General features: G+C 39.8%; 1 protein-coding gene across 1 annotated transcript in view; it reads right to left on the bottom strand.

Annotated features, from left to right (window-relative positions):
- The window catches only part of NFIX (nuclear factor I X), a 261,782-nt gene that overhangs the window by 52,968 nt on the left and 187,516 nt on the right, over positions 1 to 21,298 (bottom strand). The window contains exons 4-8 of the mRNA XM_083355813.1: positions 20,749 to 20,811; positions 20,219 to 20,293; positions 12,370 to 12,490; positions 12,041 to 12,177; positions 2,580 to 2,702 (exon numbers count right to left, since the gene is read on the bottom strand). Coding sequence (XP_083211939.1) covers positions 2,580 to 2,702; positions 12,041 to 12,177; positions 12,370 to 12,490; positions 20,219 to 20,293; positions 20,749 to 20,811 — 519 coding nt within the window. The remainder of the gene's footprint in view (positions 1 to 2,579; positions 2,703 to 12,040; positions 12,178 to 12,369; positions 12,491 to 20,218; positions 20,294 to 20,748; positions 20,812 to 21,298) is intronic.

Raw genomic sequence — 21,298 nt, 5'->3', positions numbered from 1 at the left:
GGGCAAGCCATTTGACTGTGCAGTTTAGTGGCTTATCTAGATAAGAGGCTGGAGACATGTATTCTAAACTTGTTTGTTTTATTCGTTACCTGAATCACCTCATCAGATATGTTGCTACATGAATTAAAATGGTTTCTTCTATTTCTTCCCTCCCTCTACTGCACACATATGTGCAACTTCTACAGTTCTGTACAAAACACCTGACAATGCAAGTACAACATCGCTGTAAGTGATATAAAGTCACTATTAATCAGAAACCACAACATCATCCTAAGGAAAGCCAAACACCAAAAACAGTGACAGTATCACTAAACTTCAAACATTATGCTTATGGTTGGTTACAAGAAATATAACTAAATACCTCCAGCATATACATCCATATGATGGTTCTTCCTAAACTCTAGTCATAGGAATTTATAAATAACACTTAAACAGATTCTCTGTTCATTTGATCTAAGCACACAGACTTTAAATGCCTTGGCTGAAGGCTGCATATGCCATGACCTAAAGAAGGAAAAGATCATTCAAGTTATAGCCTGGTCTTCAAAAACTTTAAGAAATTGGGAGTGGTGCGATGGCTCAGTGGTTAAGTATTGAGTTTGAGACCCAAGTGTCATGCGATGGGGTGAGCACCTGTTTTTGCCCCAGCTCCTGCCCACCTAGCAGTTTGAAAGCATGCAAATGTGAGTAGATATATAAGTACCACTTCAGTGGGGAGGAAACAGGTCTTTCTGACATCATGCTGACCAAATGACCATGGATATGTCTTTGGATAATCTGGCCTTTAAAAAGGAGATGAACCCCACCCCCTACTGTATAGTTGGTTATGACTAGTGGAATAAAATCTTCAGGGATTCCTTCCTTTCCTCTCTCCTTCAAGAAATTATTGCATTTATTTTTGAAATGACTATTTCCTTATGACCCTATCTGTACAAAGAAGAAATCTTCAGAGGTCTTTCTTTGGATACTTCACTATCACAAAAAATGGTAGATAGAAGACAAATTTAGTGTCTTTTCTGTGCTGGCACCTTGATATTTTTGACGTCCTATGGCTCTCTGCCTGCTATGATGGAATTTTAATGCCAGGGGAAGATCTTTTAAATCCATCAGCATTTTAAACTGGTATTTTTTTCTCCAGTGATCGGTCTTCATTACATTTTCCCATCTGCTGCTTTTCATTTTAATGCTGTTATTTTATGATATGCATTTCATTACTTTTGTTGTAGTATTTTATTTCTATTTTCATTACAAGACCATCCTGTGAAAGTGACTTGGAAGGGCAGCATATAAATAACAAAAATAAAAATAATAAAAAATAATTTTAGAAGTGAAAGAAGTGTAGCCATTCAGACTCCAAACAGACTCTCAAAATAGATTGAAATACAGACTTTCAAAAGATTTTAAGAAATGTACTGAAAATACATTTGTCATTTTCACTTTCATGGGGCTTAAAGGTTCTGCTACAATTTCAAGCACACCTCAGAGAAAGAAGGATAAATATTTCACCTTGAAACGACAAGCCATTAGAAATCTGACATATAACTCTCAATCTATCAATGTAGTCTACAGCAGAGATCCCCAACCTTTTGGGCACCAGAAACTGGTTCTGTGGAAAGAGGTTTTTCTGTGGACCGGAGGATGCATGGTTTTGTGTGCTGCCTGCATCTCATAGATAGAATAGAATAGAGTTGGAAGGGACCTTGGAGGTCTTCTAGTCCAGCCCCATGCTTAAGCAGGAGAACCTATATCTCAGACAAGTGACTGTCTAATCCAGGGGTAGGCAACCTAGGCTCTTTTTTGACTTGTGGACTTCAACTCCCAGAATTCCTGAGCCAGCCATGCTGAGAGGAAAGGGAGAGGTTTTCAAGCTGAGCCATGCTGGCTCAGGAATTCTGGGAGTTGAAGTCCACGAGTCATAAAAGAGCCAAGGTTGCCTACCCCTGGTCTAGTCTCTTCTTAAAAATCTCCATGATGGAGCCCCCATGATTTCTGGAGGCAAGCTGTTCCACTGATTGGGCTTTGCTTGTTTGTGCACCCAGTTGCTGGCATCCTCAGCCTGGTACTGGTCCACAGACTGGGGGTTGGGGACCTCTGATCTATAGGTTAGATTGGCCTTTCTTAGATGCAACTTTTAAATATCCTAGTTTTTTAAACTAAATGTTTAAATGTCCATTCATTTTGAAGCCTCCTTTTCTAAATCATTTTCAAATGAGCATTTGAAGCTGTCATATATTAAACTGGATCTTGGTCCATCTATGAATTGCTATCAATTCAAACTTGGTGCCATGACTTTCAAATTAATCTGATTTATCAAAACCTTACTCTTTGTATGTCAATTTAAGGATAAATTCTTGAGAATGCAATTTGCAATCAATGAATTAAGCCATCTTGGCAAAGAAAAAAGAAAGCAGGGGAACAAAAGACAGAGGAAATGAAAGCGAGAAAAAGAGACAGCAAAAGACTATTGAGGTGGTTGAATGTACTGACATGCCCTACCAAGGAGACAGCTTTGTCCCTTGCCTCCCGTCTTGCCCACAATCCACCCATTCCCTCCCCTAAGAAAATGGCTTTGTTCTCACCTGGTCTGACTCCTGCTAGGACAGGCAGCGGGTGGTGGGTGAAAGCCATTCTCGGGGAGGTGGTGTGGGAGGACAGGGCACTGCAGAAATCCAGCTTTCCTGACTTCTTTAAAGAAGCCGGTCCTGGCAAGGAATCAGGGAGAAAGTTCATGGTTTAACAGGTGGAGGAAAGATGGATTAGTAGTTAGCCATGCTCTTTCATTCACTCCTGTGGTCCAACTTATGTTCTACAATAGATCTATGGGATTATATTGGGAACAGCTGCTTTCAATTTTTAGTTTCTCTACCTGTCACTGAACAGTTTACAGAAGCAGCTCACATATCTATTCTGCATAAAAGCCAACAATGAAGTAGACAGCATTATTATTCATTATTTTTAAAGTACTTAATATATACTATTAAGAGCAATCTCATCTTTGAGGTGCCTCCATCAATAAAATAATAAAATAAAATAAAATAAAATAAAATAAAATAAAATAATAAAATAAAATAAAATAAAATAATAAAATAAAATAAAATAAAATAATAAAATAAATAAAATAAAATAAAATAAAATAATAAAATAAATAATAAAATAAAATAAAATAAAATAAAAAAGTAAATAAAATCTCTCTTGTGTCAAGTTTGGTTCCCCCATAGAACCTACATACATCTAGGCCATGGCTTTTCAACCAGTGGTACGGGTACCACCTGTGGTACATTGGCACCTGGCAGGTGGTACGCGACCATCCTAGAAAAGTGGTAGCACGGGAGGGGAATGAGCTGAACTGGTGGCAGCACCGCACAAGCCTGAGCGAGAGATGGCTGGAGCTGCAGGGCTGTCAGGGCTCAGCAGAAGCGCCAGGATCAGCGCCAGGCTCCAGCTGGAGCTCGGGGCTGATCCTGGCACTTCTGCTGAGCCCAGAAGAAGCACCGATTAGCTGGAATGTTGCAGCATCTCCAAGGTCCTGTGATTTACATTCAGATGCTTGGCAACTGATTCATATTTATGATGGTCCCAGGGTCATGTGAAGTGACCAAAACCTGCTGCAACCACCCAGCAGACGCGGGGAATAAAAACCAAACACCCTCCACCCCACCTCTGCTGCCAATCCTCAACAGAAATTCTCACAACAATGAAAACCTCAGACAGGAGGAAGAGCACTGCCAGGCAGGCTGGCAGGTGTCTTGCTCAGCTGTGGCTTGGGGGGCACTTTTTTCAGTGCCACTGTAACTTCAAACAGTCACTAAGCAAACTGTTGTAAGTCGAGGACTACCTGTACTTCATCACTTTTTCCCCTTTTTTGGGGTGGGTCATCAAGTTTTTGACACCTTGCTAGGTGACTGGTGGTACTCGGATGTTGCCATATCCTAAAAGTGGTGCAATGGGTGAAAAGGTTGAAAAGCCCTGATCTAGGCAACATACTGAAGTGGCTGCTTGTGCCCAATTCCAGGATTCATTTATTTTTACTTATACTCCAGCCTACGGCCCTGGGATTCCCTTTGGTCTCTCATTCAAGTACATATCCTTAGCTTCTAAGAGCAGACTAGATCAGCCAGGTTCTACCACTTGCTAAGGCTTAGTTAGAGCAATCATTCAAAGTACAATAAATTAATGTTTTGATTCTATCAGATTGCAACACTTTATTTCCTTTCAAGAATTTATCTTCCCCTCCCCCCCTCTGCTACTGACTATTCCTTGTCCTAGAGCACATCTAAGTTTGTTATATCTCAGTGATCAGATGTAATCTGAATGTTTATTAGGGTTTTCAAAGCCCTGCACCAGAGCAGTTTCTTGCCTTTGTTCTAAAGCAGTCTTGCTTCAGTGGAGTTTGCCATGCGACTGAAAATGCTTATTTGCATGACAAATGCTACTCTTCCTTTGAATTAACAGTCATTAAACATCAATATAAATTTGTTCAAAGGCTGTTTAAGTTTGCCCCACAGTTCCCTGCAAAGACATAGATTTGTCACGTCATTTGAGCAAGAGTCAGACCTTATTTGGGTGCCAGCAGAACTAATAATAGCCAAAAAGTGAAGAAAGTAAATAGTAAAAGGCACAGGTACATGAAAAAAAAACCTCTTAATAATTCACAAGAGAACTATTGAAATTGCTTATTTTTCAGAAATGGCTTCACTTCTTCACTGATCACCATAGCTGAAATACTTTTCCTGATATATTTTCCTAAATCTCTTGATTCCTACTTTCCCCCAGAAGTTATTGTTTGTTTATTAGATTTAGATTCTGTTTCTGTTTTTTATAACTCAAGGCAGCATACAGTATACAATACTCCCGGGGTTGGGTTGGCCTGAGATAGACTGACTGGTATAAAATCATGTTTCCAGCTTCCATGCTTAGAGCACACCATCTACCAGTTTCTAGTCCAAGACATTATCCACTATGTCAGGGTCCACAACTCTCGGGCCACAGCCAGTCCCCCACCAGTCTGCAAAGCCAAAAAAGGTTGGGGAATTCTTCACTATGTGAAACTGGCTCTCTTGGCTTGGCTGATACACTTCTGTGAAGTACTGGTGGTGGGACAGATATCATCAAGGTGGGAAACCAAACTGACAAGCACAGGTTTGTTTCCAGTTTACTTATTTGTTTAACATATTTAATCAAAAGGTTACCCCCCACCCACCCAAAACCTCATATATTGTACAAATCTGAGAAACAAAGCAGGCTATTCCTTCTATCTTATATACCAGGTAGTGGTAGGACTGGGTCTTGCTAAAAGAGGAAGGAAGACCATCCTGCATTTTAAATGACTGTGCAGAATTGTATCTTATGACCTCTCACAAGGCCAATGAGAAAATCTCAGTAAAGGCAGAAACAGGAAGAAGCAGACTATGAAGTTATATCTCAAGGATATAGTTAGTCTGCTCCTAAGAAATAAGTATTCTAGAGTATATTATAAAGTATAAGTGCATTATATAATGTACTTATAGATTATAAGTACATTATAATCAAGGAATCTTGGAATGTGTTTGTAATCCTTTTTCTTACATATTACAAGGCTTAATATCCTTAACATTAAGGATACAGTAATATGGTATATAAGGGACGTGGTGGCTCAGTGGGTTAGGACACTGAGCTTGTTGATCAGAAGGTTGGCAGTTTGGCGGGTTGAATCCCGAGTGCCGCGTAACAGAGTGAGCTCCTGTTACTTGTCCCAGCTTCTGCCAAACTAGCAGCTTGAAAGCACGTAAAAATGCAAGTAGAAAAATAGGGATCACTATGGTGGGAAGGTAACAGCGTTCCGTGCAACTTTGGCGTCTAGACATGCCGGCCACATGACCACAGAGATGTCCTCGGACAAGCGCTGGCTCTTTGGCTTTGAAACGGAGATGAGCACCGGCCCCTAGAGTCGGAAACGACTAGCACGCATGTGCGGGGGAACCTTTACCTTTTTTTTAAAATACAGTATATAAGTATCAAGAGCCATATAAGAAGTTTTGTAACAGCCCAGTTTGGTCTGTTCTGTTCTAATGGTTAAGGCACCAGACTAGAAATCAGGAGACTATGAGTTCTTAGGTAAGAAAGCCAGTTGGGTGATTTTGGGCCAGTCACTCTCTCTCAGCCCATGACATAAGGCTTGGGCGAGACAAGGCAGTTGGACAGTTTCTGTCACAACCAATGAATCAACACTTGGTTGATCTAAAAAAAGTTGATCCTGCATTTGTGGGAAAACGCTACGAAGAAAAAAAATCCCAACATTTTTAATGTTGCTTTAAAAGTGTTGTGAGACTCAGTTTTGATTATTACACTGATGATGAAGGTTGAAGTATTTGAATTGCATTTTTGTCCTGTTTTTCATATTCATAGAGTCATACAAGAGACAAATGCATGCACTAATTTAATCTTTGAATGGGAAACTTGTGAATGACTGGAAGTAGTTTTGCAATTGAAATTGGAGATGTTAGTATTTTGCAGTGGGGAAATGCTTTGCAATGGGAGCGGGAGAGAAAATGTAAATGCCAGCCCTGAAGATGAAGAAATAGATCTTAGGGGGCAAAAATTAAAATGGCAGGGCATTGCAGAGGGAGAAAGAGGAGTCTCACAGCGTTTTATTTTCAGTGTGATGTTAGACTCCAGAAGTTTTATGGGTTTATGGGGTAAGTCCAATAGCAACTTGTACAGACAAATTACATATTTCATTGAGGATAACAGTTTTTATATATCTGGGAGTCCCCATTTAAAAAAAAGAGTTTGCCATAAACAGCAGTGCAATAGAAATAAACAAATATTAGGAACAAGATGAAGGACAAAAGGATTCTGAATGCATGCTATAGTGTGTCCACATAAATTATCAATAAATAAAAAGTAAATCAAGAATTTTAAACTTTAATATTTAAAATGTAAATATGGAAGAGTGTCATATGAATTGAAAGCTTGATAACGTAAAAAATAAGTGGTTGAAATTTGGATGTATTTAGAAATAACTGGGTATACTCAAGAACAAAATGTTGAACTGTCAGAGAGATGGTTCAGATCATTTCATTTGGCCAGCCACAATTTAGAAAGTGTGGTATGTGCTTAAGGTTCTTCAAGGCAAAGGATTTATTACCTTCTTCCTTCAGGCAGCTATTTAGTGAATAATGCCTCTTTTTCATAGCTTGACTATGTCTTGTTTCAATAGACACTGCTGACATCAGCATGTATCTCTCATTATATCAAATTATTTATTAAATAGCATTGCAAGTTTAATCTGCAAGGCTGTTTTATTATTTACTATTAAGTAATATAGCTAATTTTCATTTCTGTACTTGATTTATTCAGGAGTTGGAATTATCCAAAGCCAAAAAAAGAATATTGCTTAACCATGCCTTTTTAAAACAACCACTTAAGAGTTATTTCCCATGTGTTAAGAAGATAAAAAGGTATATCCAGCATTCTATTCTTAAAGAGGCTACCCCAAACTTTCAGATTTGCACAGAAGATCTGCCTGAAATAGCACCTTATGAATGGTTATTTATTAACAGTGAATTCAGTTTTTGAAAGTGGTTTATAATACAATTAAATGCTATACATCCACATGTAAAAGGAAAATATTACCAGATTTAGTGATATTCAAGGTTAGCAGTAATGCAACTCCTCCCCACAACCTTGGAGAGCATTATTTATTGGGTAGTGTGCAAAGAGCTCAAGAAAAATTTAATATTTTCCTTCCCCTGTCCTTACCACTTTCTATAGAGGGACATTATTGTCTGTTTTGGAAGCATCACTGCTTCGGACAGGAAAATGGTGCAGAGACTGATGAGGATGCCAGAAAAGATTGGTAGTTCATTTCCTTCTGTCCAGGACATAGCATATAATCGTTACTTGAGCAAGGTCCACAGGATTGTCTGGGATGCTACACATCCTCTTCATGACCTGTTTTCCTTGTTACCTTCTTGGAGGAGGCTTCATGGTATCAGTCACAGTTTTGTCCCATATAGTAGTAACCTTGTGAACGCACAAGTTTCCTCTTTCCACTATGTATTCAAAATGGACAATGATTAACATACTGTATATGTGTTTGTGTGTGTGTGTATGTGTGTATACACATACAGAGACACATATACAGACACACAGACACAGACACGCAGACACACACAGACACACACAGACACTCAGACACAGACACACACACACATATATGTATGTATGTATGTATGGCATGTGCATACATGGGTTATGTATGTGTATGGTAGATATATACTTTCTTTTGAGAGCAGGCAACAGAACTTTATTTTTAATGTGTGCCAGTGTGCTCACAGTAAAAAAAAAAAGACAATAAAGGTTATCTCATCTCATCTCATCTCATCTCATCTCATCTTTATCTGCTTAGCAATCATGAAAAGTGAACTACTCCTTGAAAATAAGACCCGGTCTTATATATATTTTTGCCTCCAAAAGAGGCCGTAGGTCTTATTTTCAGGTGATGTCTTATTTTTTTCCTGACATCTGCCTCGCCTCATGGTGGTGGCACTGACAGACCCGTACAGCAGGACCTTGCATGGCCATTGGCCCACTTCTGCAGCTGCTTGTAGCAGGAGGCCATGTGGTGGCAGGTAGGGGAGGGGGTGGAGCTGCCCCAAGTGACCCCTAGGCGCCCAAACACTTTTCACCCAGAGGAAGACTGGAAGCTTTTTCTGCTTGCGATTGGGGCACTTGGAAACTGAGTGATTTGGAAGCAGACAAACTTCCAGTCTCCATCTGGGCAAAAAGTGCACAGGTTGTCTGGATCGCCTACCTCCCTCCTGCCTCTGCCTCTGTGCTTGGACTTCCCTGCACTGCGCCAAGGGGCCAGTGGGCTGCAGCTGCTACCAGACACCATCGGCCCCCATGTGCTCGCTGCCACTTGTGCTGGCCATGCCCGCCCCCTAGGCTTATTTTTGGGGTAGGGCTTATATCACGCCCATCCCAAAAAATCAGGCTAGGGTTTATTTTTGGGGTGGGTCTTATTTTTGGGGAAACACAGTAACAGCTCAATGTGGAATGGAATTTAGAAGAAAGGGGCAGGACAGCATAGTTAGAACTAGAAGCATAGCAACATTTCACTGTACATTGCTAGAATCAGCTGCTGCACATAGCTCTAATGTTGCTGCCATGGAGTATGACTGATTTGGTGGCTCTTCGACTCACCCCTAGCCTCTACCCTAATGCACACACAAACCATTGTTATAATAAGCCATCTGTCTTTGGGCAATTCACTTCTGTGTGAAGTACAATACAGACAGGTGATATAGTGTCAAAGCTGATTTAAAATCTGCACATGGATTTCTTTTGTGTGTGCATTCATAGAACACTGTGGATTGATCTTGATTAAAAGCATCCACACCCCGGGAAACATGATTATGAGTTATAAAAAGCAGTCTCAACAAATATAAAACAGGGAATCTGGTGATATAACCTTTGAATATTGGGGGGCCAATACAGTGCTTCATACAGAAATGGGCCATTTCTGTTCATCACTATCTTTCTAATGCAGCACAATCTGGCACTTCAGCAGCAGGCAAGGGGGGCCCCCCGAGAGAGAAAAGCCCCCAGCCTGTTATCTCATGCCAGCTGCCTAACACCTGATACCTGTGCACAGGGATAGGGAGGGGGGCTGCCAGCCAGCTGTGAACACCTGTCTCTGTCAGACGGCTGGATGGTCTCTCCAGCTGTTCATACAAGCCCTGCAGCTGTGCTGCTTAATTGGTGATTTGTTCAGATGGTTGGGAACAAACCTCAACAAGACAAAGGAGGAGGAGGGAGATGAAAGAGAGAAAATGTGTTTGAATACAGCCTGTTCCACAGCCTTCAGCCATCAGAAAAGGAAGGAAGACATACCTTTGGGATTAAATTATCTAAAGATAACAGGGGGCAATGTGATGAGATTATAAATGTGTAACTAAAAATCCCAACTAGAACAAGACCCAAGTACAAAGCAAGCCCACTCCCATAATTACTCCCTACAGCTCAGCGGAATAGTCTTGCTTTATCAAATGTACTGCAAACACAGTACATATAAAGCATTTAGGAAACTGGCTCAAGATGTGACCGTAGGTGCTGCATGCTGCATTGGAACACTCCTTTGAATGGAGTATTCCCCTATTTTCCTTTGAAGCTACCTTAGAAATTGTCGGTAATCATCCAGACACAGCTGCCCACTGCTTTATTCTGACAGTAAGTGTGCAAATTCACAAACTTTCTCATACTTCAGTAACATGTGCACAGGGGATGCTCCTTTTCTCCTATGACATCTGACTTACAAATTTATGTGCATACATAACCTGTCTATATTGTGGGATAAAGATATTAATATGCAAAGGGGTTCAGAAGAATAATTAGTTTTTGCATATTAGCAATAAAAATGATGTAAATGTAATAAACTGGACAATACAGTATTAAGAATCTTCCTTCCATCTCCTTTGTCATCCAAGACTTACAGTAATTCCCACACCTAATGGGCTACTGGTTGAGCAGATCTAATCCCCATAAGACAAGACAGTATTTGGAAAACACAGTTGAACAGGGGATTACTTTAAATGATGGAAGCTGTAACTGTATACAAGTACACCTCACAGGCTACTATATGGGCTGACAGTATTTCCAGTAAAGCAAATTCAGTTTTTGTGAAGAAGATTGAATTTTTAAAATGTTTCTTCAGTCACATTGGTTAAAGAATACAGGATAATTTCTTCTGGAATGAAAGAAATATCCAACTAAGCAAACAGGTGAATACCCAAAGAACAATAAATGTAATAAGAGCAAATTACTGTTTAAATTTACAGCAAAATTTTTATGCAATAATTAAAATATAATGTATTTCTTACTTGGAGAACAGAACAGAACTCAGCTTTCTTATATCTCAGATGTAGTCAAGCTTACTTCTGCAGTTCTTTAATCAGAATTGACAGAGAGGTTTCAGATAAGCCAGGAATATATCTGGACAATAGTCAGCTCGTTCTAGCCACCAGCATCCTATTCCTCCCTCTTATTTATTCCACTATTTCTAATACAGATAGAATCCATTCCTGTGTAAATCATTAGGACAGTTGATTTCGAGCACTGTAAGAAATCCCAGTATAGACAACTGCCCTGCCTTACACTGGAGTCCATTGTTCAATCCTTCAAACTATGTAGCTACTTCTTCATTCCCATAATCCTGCACACAAACTTCTTTACCCTGGACATAAATCCTCTTTCTTTTTATTCATGAAGATTATGTCATGCACATATACATGCCAATATACTCTCATTTATACTCATAAGCTAGCATTTTTGTGGTTGCTATATAGATATTTCATTCTGCAAAACTAAAAAGGGCTGTGGCAGATTTGTATCATATCTTTTGAAGTATACATGAATTTCATTCAATATGTACAATATATGCAATTTACTATTGGTTCCATTGCTTATGTAGTATTTCAGTACAATCTTATCTCACTGGGTTTCATGCCAGGGAGCTTTATACATTATTGCAAGCCTAGTGGGTTTGTTGTTGTTTTTTGCTAGTATTAGAAAGATATGTACGCCTTGGTTTCAAATCTCATCCATACTGGACTGAGAGTTATCCACCCCATCCCTCATGAGGCATATTTGCCCATTCCTATGTTTATGTAGGCTTAACTTCATTTTGTAACCATATTTTAAACTCAGACTTCACCTAGTCCTGTATTTGGGTGTATGTCTATTAAAGGGCTATGCTTCATATTTGTTGTAAGCAACCATATGCCAACTTGTTTGGACCATTTCCCTAAACATCTCCTTCCAGTCTGTAGAATCCAAACAGAGATCACCTAAAACTGTCACCTGTCCTACACTTTCTTCATTAACAAAGCATTAACTAGAAAACATGGTCCCTGTATAGAAAGAAGAGATGCAAATGTGGTTAAATCTGTGGAGGCCTAATGGAGATGGTAAATGAAGGGCAAAGATCAGACTAGTCCTTTTGCTTTTGTTTCCCATCTCAATCTGTGTTAACTGATGAGGAAAGACTGTTGCCTCCTACCTGCATCCACATCATTGGGCCAACCACTGGATTGGCTGCTGCCAGCTGCTGGGGACCGTCCTGTCCCAGGATAAAACACATCATCTACTGGACTCTCCATTTCGCTGTCGTCTAGTGACTTGGGCCGTTTGGTGGAACTGCAATGGAAACACAGAGGCACATATCATAAGCAACAATATAATGAAATACAGGATAAAATACTTACAACCCCCCCCCCACACACACACAGACAGTTGGGATTAATTACTAAAAGAAATGTCATTTGGTTTGAAGGGCCTTTCAATGGAATCAAAGATTTCTGCACTACACAAAGATGGTAGGAGACCTACCTGCTAGAAGGTGGAGATGTTATTGACCGTCTACCAAGAGCTACTTGATTGATGTTGTAGTAACTGGGACTCTCCAGATCAGCCAGAGAGAAGTTTGGACCAGACGCTGTGGCAACAGGAGCTAAGAGATAAAAGGCAATAACTCAACAGACCGTACGATAGGCAGCATGAGAAAAACAAAGGATCAAACTGATTTCCTGTTGAGTTTATTGATTTGAAATAATACAGAAAAAGGAGTGTCTTTTTAGATTCTCAGTCATCCAGGTCATAGTTATCCCAAAGATGCTTTTTCACAAGGCAATCACAGAGACCAATCACAGAGAGTACTGGTTACAAACACATTTGTACCATGTGCATGCAGATTCAGGCAAAAATCACCCAATTTACAGAGTAATTTCAGTGGAAAAGAGGGAGGGAGGAGGGAGGAAGGAAGGAAGGGGTTTTTTTCCTGTTATCCTTCAGAGTCTCCATTTGATTGCAATGGAAGTTTGAATATATGGCCCTGCATAATTCTAGTTGACAGTAAAAGCATTCTTCTGTAAGAAAGATGTTAAATTAGGAAGTGTGAAGAATGCATCAAATAAATCAAATTGTGGATTTTTACTGTCCTTCTCTGCTCATAAAAAGATAGAAATATAAACAGTAAACAATAGAGAAGCATGAAGTTAATATATTATCTTAAATATTTAAAACATTCAAATCACTGAAACTTATTGATATGCCCTCAGTAAGATCATACATTAAGATCTGGAAGACTATTAGTGAAGAAAGATGGGCCTCTCTTGAATTTCAAAGTCCAGGCATAACCTCTGGAAAGGTTCTTTTCCTAGTCCTAATCAGATGGATTTTAGATTCTTGAGGTCCTATGGCAGGTCTTCAGATATCCAGGCCTCACACCTTTCAGGACTTTAGACAGTACAACTGAACTGCTTCAGTTGGGAAGTCACCTGCCCCATACGTGCAGTTCCAGAAGCTACAGTATTCTGAATCAACTATTGTTTGTGAATACTTTTCTAAACTACAGCATATGGCAATAATACAGATGTGATGAAACAAAACCATTTGATTACTAGACAAATCTACATTCTTCAGAAATGGACACAGCTAACTGGGGGAAAAAACATTCCTGCTAACATCTAAGCCTCTATTTCATAACTACAGAATGCAGTATTTCAATTAAAATATATTGGGAGAGCTATCTACGTGCCATTTACATTTTTCAATTTTGTTCTCAAAAACAGGAAGATAAAATTCAAGGGAAGAAGAAGCACTTCCTAGTGATTGGGATTGGGCACAAGTACTGTTGATTTTTGCCGAATTGCTGTGTGCTGTGTTTTCCTTTGTGACCTCAGTCCATCAATAGAGATGGCCAAAATCAGTTTGATGCCTCCACGGAAAATGAATCTTAATTGTGGTGGAAATATCACAGTAAATTAAATAACTATGATTACTTTATCTGCTCATATCTTTTAGTTAGACTACATTATGATCATAAACGTTCAGATGTCTTAACACTGGCAACATTGCATTTTAATTTACTCAGTAATGCAATCTCTTCAAAAATAGTAAATAATTACAGAGAAAGAGAGAGAGAGAGGAGGGAAAAGACAAGGGTTTAAATTATTTATTTTGGAAGAAATTAGCAAACAAATTCTAGCAGGGAATTAATTAGCTCATTAAAAAGATTAGAATGCATGTTAAAGCAAATGGCTAAGTAGAAATAGTATAAATAGCAACAGCAAATGAAAATCTATGTACAGGCCTAAGGCTAAAAAAGTCAGAAAACTCAAGTGGTAACTGAGAAGAATAGTTGGGTTGCAGAACAAGCAAGGCAAAAAAAAAAAGAGGGGAGGAGTTTTTTCTTCAAAGTGAAATATGGATCCTGACTTAGGCAGCATTTGAGGTATCCTAACAGAGAATCTGTGGAAGAAGAGAGATTGGAGATACCATGAAAATTTTCCCTAATGCGGCCTATCACTCGGCCTGAGAAGAAAAAGAAACAGACCAAGACATCTGAAAATACGTCAAGTGACTTTAAAACAAATTTCCTCTTTGCACAGAAGTAGGGCTTCCCTGCTTAAAGAGATCAGAGTTTCTCTAACAGGACTCTGTATCAATATATATTATTGCACAAAAAGTATATAGTAATAGAGAGGATTAGGATTTGGCAATGGTAGAAATGAATCTCTGATCATAATTACTAAAAATTAATATCATATTGTTTTATGTCAATTTGAGGTTGTGAAAAACAAGAAGCTATGTTGCAAGCCATAGAATAGAATAGAGCTGGAAGGGACCTTGGAGGTCTTCTAGAACCTATACCATCTCAGACAAAAGACTGTCTGGTCTCTTCTTAAAAACCTCCAGTGATGGAGTGCCCACGATTTCTGAAGGAGAGCTGTTCCACTGGTTAATTGTCCTCACTGTTAGGAAGTTTCTCCTTGATTCCAGGTTGCTTCTCTCTTTAGTCAGTTTCTAACCATTGTTTCTTGTCCTGCCTTCTGGTACTTTGGAGAATAGTTTGACGCCCTCTTCTTCGTGGCAGCCCCTCAAATACTGGAACACAGCTATCATGTCACCCCGTTTCTTCTTTCCTTTAGACTAGCCAAACCCAAGTCCCGCAGCCATTCTTCATGTTTTAGTCTCCAGGCCTTGAATCATCTTAGTTGCTCTTCTCTGAACTTTTTCCAAGATCTCAACATCTTTCCTGTAGTATGGTGACCAAAATTGGTTGCAGTATTCCAGGTGTGGTTTTACTAGGGTTTTATAAAGCGGTACTAATACTTTACGAGATCTTGATTCTATGCTTCTGTTTATACATCCCAGGATTGTATTAGCTTTTTTGGCTGCTGCTGCACACTGCTGGCTCATAGTCAAGTGATCGTCCACTAGGACTCCAAGGTCCCTCTCACAGTTGCCGTTTTTGAGCCAGGTCTTGCCTAATTTGTACTTGTACCTTTGATTTTTCCTGCCTAAATGTAAAACTTTGCTTTTCTCCACATTAAAACTATTTTGTTGGATAGGGCCCATTTTTCCAGTTTGTCAAGATCTTTAATGATAATAATAATAATAAGTTGTAAGGGACCTTGGAGGTCATCTAGTCCAACCCCCTGCTCAGGTAGGAAACCCTATACCATTTTAGATAAATGGCTGGCCAGTCTCTTCTTAAAAACTTCCAGTGTCGGAGCATTCACCACTTCTGGAGGCAGGTTGTTCCACTGGTTAATTATTCTGTCAGGAAATTTCTCCTTAGTTCTAGGTTGCTTCTCTCCTTGACTAGTTTCCATCAGTTGCTTCTTGTCCTGCTATCAGGTGCTTTGGAGAATAGCTTGACTCCCTCTTCTTTGTGGCAGCCCCTGAGATATTGGAACACTGCTATCATGTCACCCCTCACCCTTCGCTTCGTTAAACTACATATACCCAATTCCAGCAATGATTCCCTATATGTTTTAGCCTCCAGTCCACCGATCATTGTTGCTCTTCTCTGTACTCTTTCTAGAGTCTCAACATCTTTTTTACATCGTGGTGACCAAAACTGGATGCAGTATTCCAGGTGTGGCCTTACCAAGGCATTGTAAAGTGGTATTAGTACTTCACATGATCTTGATTCTATCCCTCTGTTAATGCAGCCTAGCACTGTGTTGGCTTTTTTGGCAGCTGCAGCACACTTCTGGCTCATATTTAAGTGATTGTCCACTAGGACTCCAAGATCCCTCTCACAGTTACTACTATTGAGCAAGGTACCACCTATACTATACCTATGCATTTGATTTTTCCTGCCTAAATGTAGAACCTTACTTTTTTCACCATTGAATTTCATTTTGTTAGATAGCGCCCAGTGTTTGAGTCTGTCCAGATCCTCCTGTATCTTAAGCCTATGTTCTGGAGTGTTGGCTATTCCGGACAGCTTAGTGTCATCTGCAAATTTGATGAGTTCCCCTTCTATTCCCTCATCTAAGTCATTAATGAAGATATTGAAGAATACTGGGCCTAAGATGGAGCCTTGTGGTACCCCACTGCTTACTTCTCTCCATGTGGATGTAGTACCATTGAGGACTACTTGTTGAGTACGGTTTGGCAGCCAGCTACAAATCCATCTGGTGGTGATGTTGTCTATTCCACCTTTTTCTAGCTTACCAAGCAGTAGATTGTGGTCTACATTGTCGAATACCTTACTGAAATCTAAGTATACTATGTCCACAACATTTCGCTGGTCTACTAATTTGGTCACTTTATCAAAGAATGAAATAAGATTGGTTAGGCATGATCTGTTTTTAACAAACCCGTGCTGGCTACCAGTTATAACTTTGTTTGCTTCTAGTTGTTTGCAGATCTCTTTTTGATTATCTTTTCCAGGATCTTCCCAGGTATTGATGTTAGACTGATTGGTCTGTAGTTTCCTGGGTCTGTTTTTCCCCTCTTTCTTGAAGATGAGAACCACATCAGCCCTTTTCCAATCCTCAGGTACTACCCTGGTGCTCCAGGACTTTTGAAAAATATGGTGCAGTGGTTCTGAGATATCATCTGCCAGCTCCTTCAGAACCTTGGGATGTAATCTGTTGGGTCCTGGTGATTTATATATAAAATAGGCTTAACATAGTTGAACTCCCCAATAGTTCTGTCATCACTCTAAACAAACTAACAAAGAAGAAACAGGAAAATACAGAGTGTGGACCCTGCTTATGTAAAAGATATGTCCTCTACTGTGCATCATTAACCTATCCATTGTGGCTCTCACAATCTCCAGAAACCCTCATTCAGAAGCAATAGGAAAAGAGAATCCTTGCACTGAAGGCTGGATTTTACTTTCTCAGTTATATAAACTCAAGAAAAAATCACATACATAAACAAATTAAGAAGTGTTAGAAAGTAAAAGAGCCTTGGTGGAGCAGTGGGCTAATGCCTCCTTAAGTAACACCAGCTGCCTGCAATTAGTGCAGGTTCGCATCCCACCAGACTCAAGGTTGACTCAGCCTTCCATCCTTCTGAGGTAGGTAAAATGAGGACACAGATTGTTGGGGGCAATAAGCTGACTTTGTAATAATGCCGCTTGGGGGGGGAAGCCCTAATAAGCAGGTATATACATAGAATGAAGGCTATTGTTAAGCACATTGATTTGTGCTTTAGATTGTAAGCCACCCTGAGTCTTCGGAGAAGGGCGGGATATAAATGGGATTAAAAAAACAACAACAGCATGACTTCCAAGTATCTAGAGATATCTTCATGAACAATAGCAAAGAGTACTTAAATATATCATTTTTGGGATCTTACTCTGCCATTTAAAATAAGTCAGCAAATATTGGTTTGGAGACTGAATATTTCTTTAAATCAATTAGAGTTAGACCCACCAAATTAGAATTTTAGATGGATCAATTGAGGAATTATGTTCAGTACAGCAAAGATACAATTTCCTGAACTCTTTCTCTGGGTACAAAGCTTTCGGTGTTAAAGTGTTCCTTTTATTTGAGGTAACTTTCCTGCAGTTTATTAAGCTTACATCACTCAGCATTCTTTGCTGAGAAAGACAGTCTACAAACAAATTCTTAGGAACAATTGATATAATAACAATAACAATAACAATAATAATAATAATAAAGTTGGAAGGGACCTTGGAGGTCATCTAGTCCAACCCCCTGCTCAGGCAGGAAACCTTATACCATTTCAGGCAAATGGCTGTCCAGTCTCTTCTTAAAAACCTCCAGTGTTGGAGCATTCACCACCTCTGGAGGCAGGTTGTTCCACTGGTTAATTGTTCTAACTGTCAGGAAGTTTCTCCTTAGTTCTAGGTTGCTTCTCTCCTTGACTAGTTTCCATCCGTTGCTTCTTGTCCTGCTTTCAGGTGCTTTGGAGAATAGCTTGTCTCCCTCTTCTTTGTGGCAGCCCCTGAGATATTGGAACACTGCTATCATGTCACCCCTCACCCTTCTCTTCATTAAACTACACATACCCAATTCCAGCAACCGTTCCCTATATGTTTTAGCCTCCAGCCCCCTAATCATCTTTGTTGCTCTTCTCTGTACCCTTTCTAGAGTCTCGACATCTTTTTTACATTGTGGTGACCAAAACTGGATGCAGTATTCCAAGTGTGGCCTTACCAAAGCATTGTAAAGTGGTATTAGTACTTCACTTGATCTTGATTCTATCCCTCTGTTAATGCAGCCTAGCACTGTGTTGGCTTTTTTGGCAGCTGTAGCACACTGCTGGCTCATATTGAAGTGATTGTCTACTAAGACTCCGAGATCCCTCTCACAGTTACTACTATTGAGCAAGGTACCACCTATACTATACCTATGCATTTGATTTTTCCTGCCTAAATGTAGAACCTTACTTTTTTCACCATTGAATTTCATTTTGTTAGATAGTGCCCAGTGTTTGAGTCTGTCCAGATCCTTCTGTATCTTAAGCCTATCTTCTGGAGTATTGGCTATTCCTGCCAGCTTGGTGTCGTCTGCAAATTTGATGAGTTCCCCATCTATCCCCTCATCCAAATCATTAATGAAGATATTGAAGAGCACTGGGCCCAGAACAGAGCCCTGGGGCACCCCACTACACACTTCCTTCCATGTAGATGCGGTTCCATTGAGGACCACACGCTGAGTACGGCCTGTCAGCCAGCTATGAATCCATCTGGTGGTAATGCTATCTAACCCACATTTTTCTATCTTATCAAGTAGTAGGTTGTGATCTACTTTATCAAATGCCTTACTGAAGTCCAAGTAAATTATATCTACAGCATTCCTCTGGTCCACTAGTTTTGTCACTTGGTCAAAGAATGTAATAAGAGTTGTCTGGCATGATCTGTTTTTGACAAACCCATGTTGACTTTTAGTGATAACTTTGTTCGCATCAAGGTGTTCACTGTTTTGTTGCTTGATTATCTTTTCCAGAATCTTCCCAGGTATTGAGGTCAGGCTGATAGGTCTGTAGTTTTCTGGATCTATTTTTTCCCTTTTTTGAAAATGGGAACTACATCAGCTCTCTTCCAGTCCTCTGGTAGTTCCCCAGTGCTCCAGGATCTTTGAAAAATATAGTTCAGTGGTTCTGAGATCACGTCTGCCAGTTCCTTGAGAACCTTGGGTTGTAATCCATCTGTTCCTGGTGAAAATGAATTAAATAGTTCTGCTTTCTCCCTATTGCTTAAAGGTGGGGTTGATTCGGTTCATTGCTCTCAGAGCATGGGTCAGCATGCAGTTGCCATTTGTACAGCAGCATCCACCTCTATTGATTCTACATATCTGAATATCTTGTACCTTTCTGTCAGGAAATAATTTTAATATTCATGTTAGAAGACAGAGAAAAAGAGATTGTTTGATGGAAGAGAAGACTTTGCAAATTTTCCAAGTATCTCACTTTCAATAAAAGTTCACTGTGCAGCTATTCCATCCTTTGCACCTTAACAGGAGAAAGAATGGAAAAATGCAGGAAAATGACAGTCTAGATGTGCCTCCTACCCCATAAAAGTTTTGTTCCAAAGTAACCTGAAAAGAGCCACCATGTTCACAACAACTCCTTGACAAGTCAAGAAGTTACTTCTTTGTTCAAAATGTACTATTTATTAATGTACTAAGTGATGGGAGGGAGAAACCAGAAGTAATTCTAAAATAAATGCTAATGAATTCAGAATTCCTTGTAAGGGGTATGCATTTGGAAGACATCTATCTAAATAGATACATACCGATTTCATTAGAAGCACTTGAGAACCAGTACAGCCATAATCACAGCTCTCCCTATCTTGTTCTCAGCAATTTTACAACCTGCAAAGATGCCGCGAAGAGGACATGTGCATCCCCGAGTCTCATCACCTTATAATTACCACACCAATCCTGCAGTTTCAGTTGCCTTAACTTACTCTGTGACACTCTCACCAGCTCTGTAACATTCCAAACGCCTGAAGTCACAAAACAGTCCTGGAAAGTCAAATGCCCTGCAAAGAGAAGAAGGCAGACACAGACCGGGTCATGAGAATGGAGTAGAATATGAAAGTCTATAGCAATTGGAGACTGGAAATGGCTTGCTATTCTGTGGCTAGATAGAAAGAAATTCTAATTCTATTTTTTGTCTCTTTTGTGAGTTGTATCTTAATCTCAGCTTTGAATCCCATTCTTCCTGCTCTTTATCGGTTTTAATTCAAGGCTGGTTCCTGATTTCAAATCTGCATATTTACTCCCACTCTAAGGTTACAAATACTACCTTTCTTGCCCCTACATTTATTTCTCAAGAATTCCATATCAAACTACAAAGATCTGTGACTTCTGATCCTTCTCTACTCATCCTCACCTGGGTCCAGAAACAGATATTGGACGGAAAACTGGAAAAAATTCAAAATGGAATATAAGAATATTGAGCATAGAATCCAACTTTGAGCAGTGATTCACTCACCATTGGGCAGTGGTTTAATGTCCGCATCTCCTTGCTGGTTTGAATTGTCTGATTGTCCGGATTCTAAAACACACAAAGAAAAAAGAACCCGTCATCAATATATTGTTGGAACTAAGAATCAGAGGCAAATGGTGGACAAAGTTGGGCCCTGCTTTATTGCATCACCTACTTTGCTACTTTTCATACTCAGTGAAAGAGCTGCTCTAAAATTTCAGTTTTCCTTCACTTCACTTAGAATCTTAGAGTAATAGGGCTGGAAGGGACCTTGGAAGTCTTCTAGTCCAATTCCCTGCCCATGGCAGGAGACTTTATATCATCCAGGACAAATGATTGTCCAATCTTTTCTAGAAAACCTCCAATGATGATGCAACCACAACTTCAGGAGGCAAGCTGTTCCATTGGTTAATTGCTCTCATTGTCAAAAAGCTCTCCTTAGTTCCAAGTTGGATATCTCTTCAATGAGCTTCCACCCACTGCTTCTGTCTTACCCTCAGGAACTTTGGAGAATAAGTCGACCCCCATCTTTCTATGGCAGCCCCTTATGTACTGG

This window comes from Vipera ursinii (assembly GCF_947247035.1).
Source record: "Vipera ursinii genome assembly, chromosome: 2".
NCBI lineage: Eukaryota > Metazoa > Chordata > Lepidosauria > Squamata > Viperidae > Vipera > Vipera ursinii.
Note: the sequence above shows the minus strand (reverse complement) of the source record. Positions and strands in the feature narration are given on the sequence as shown.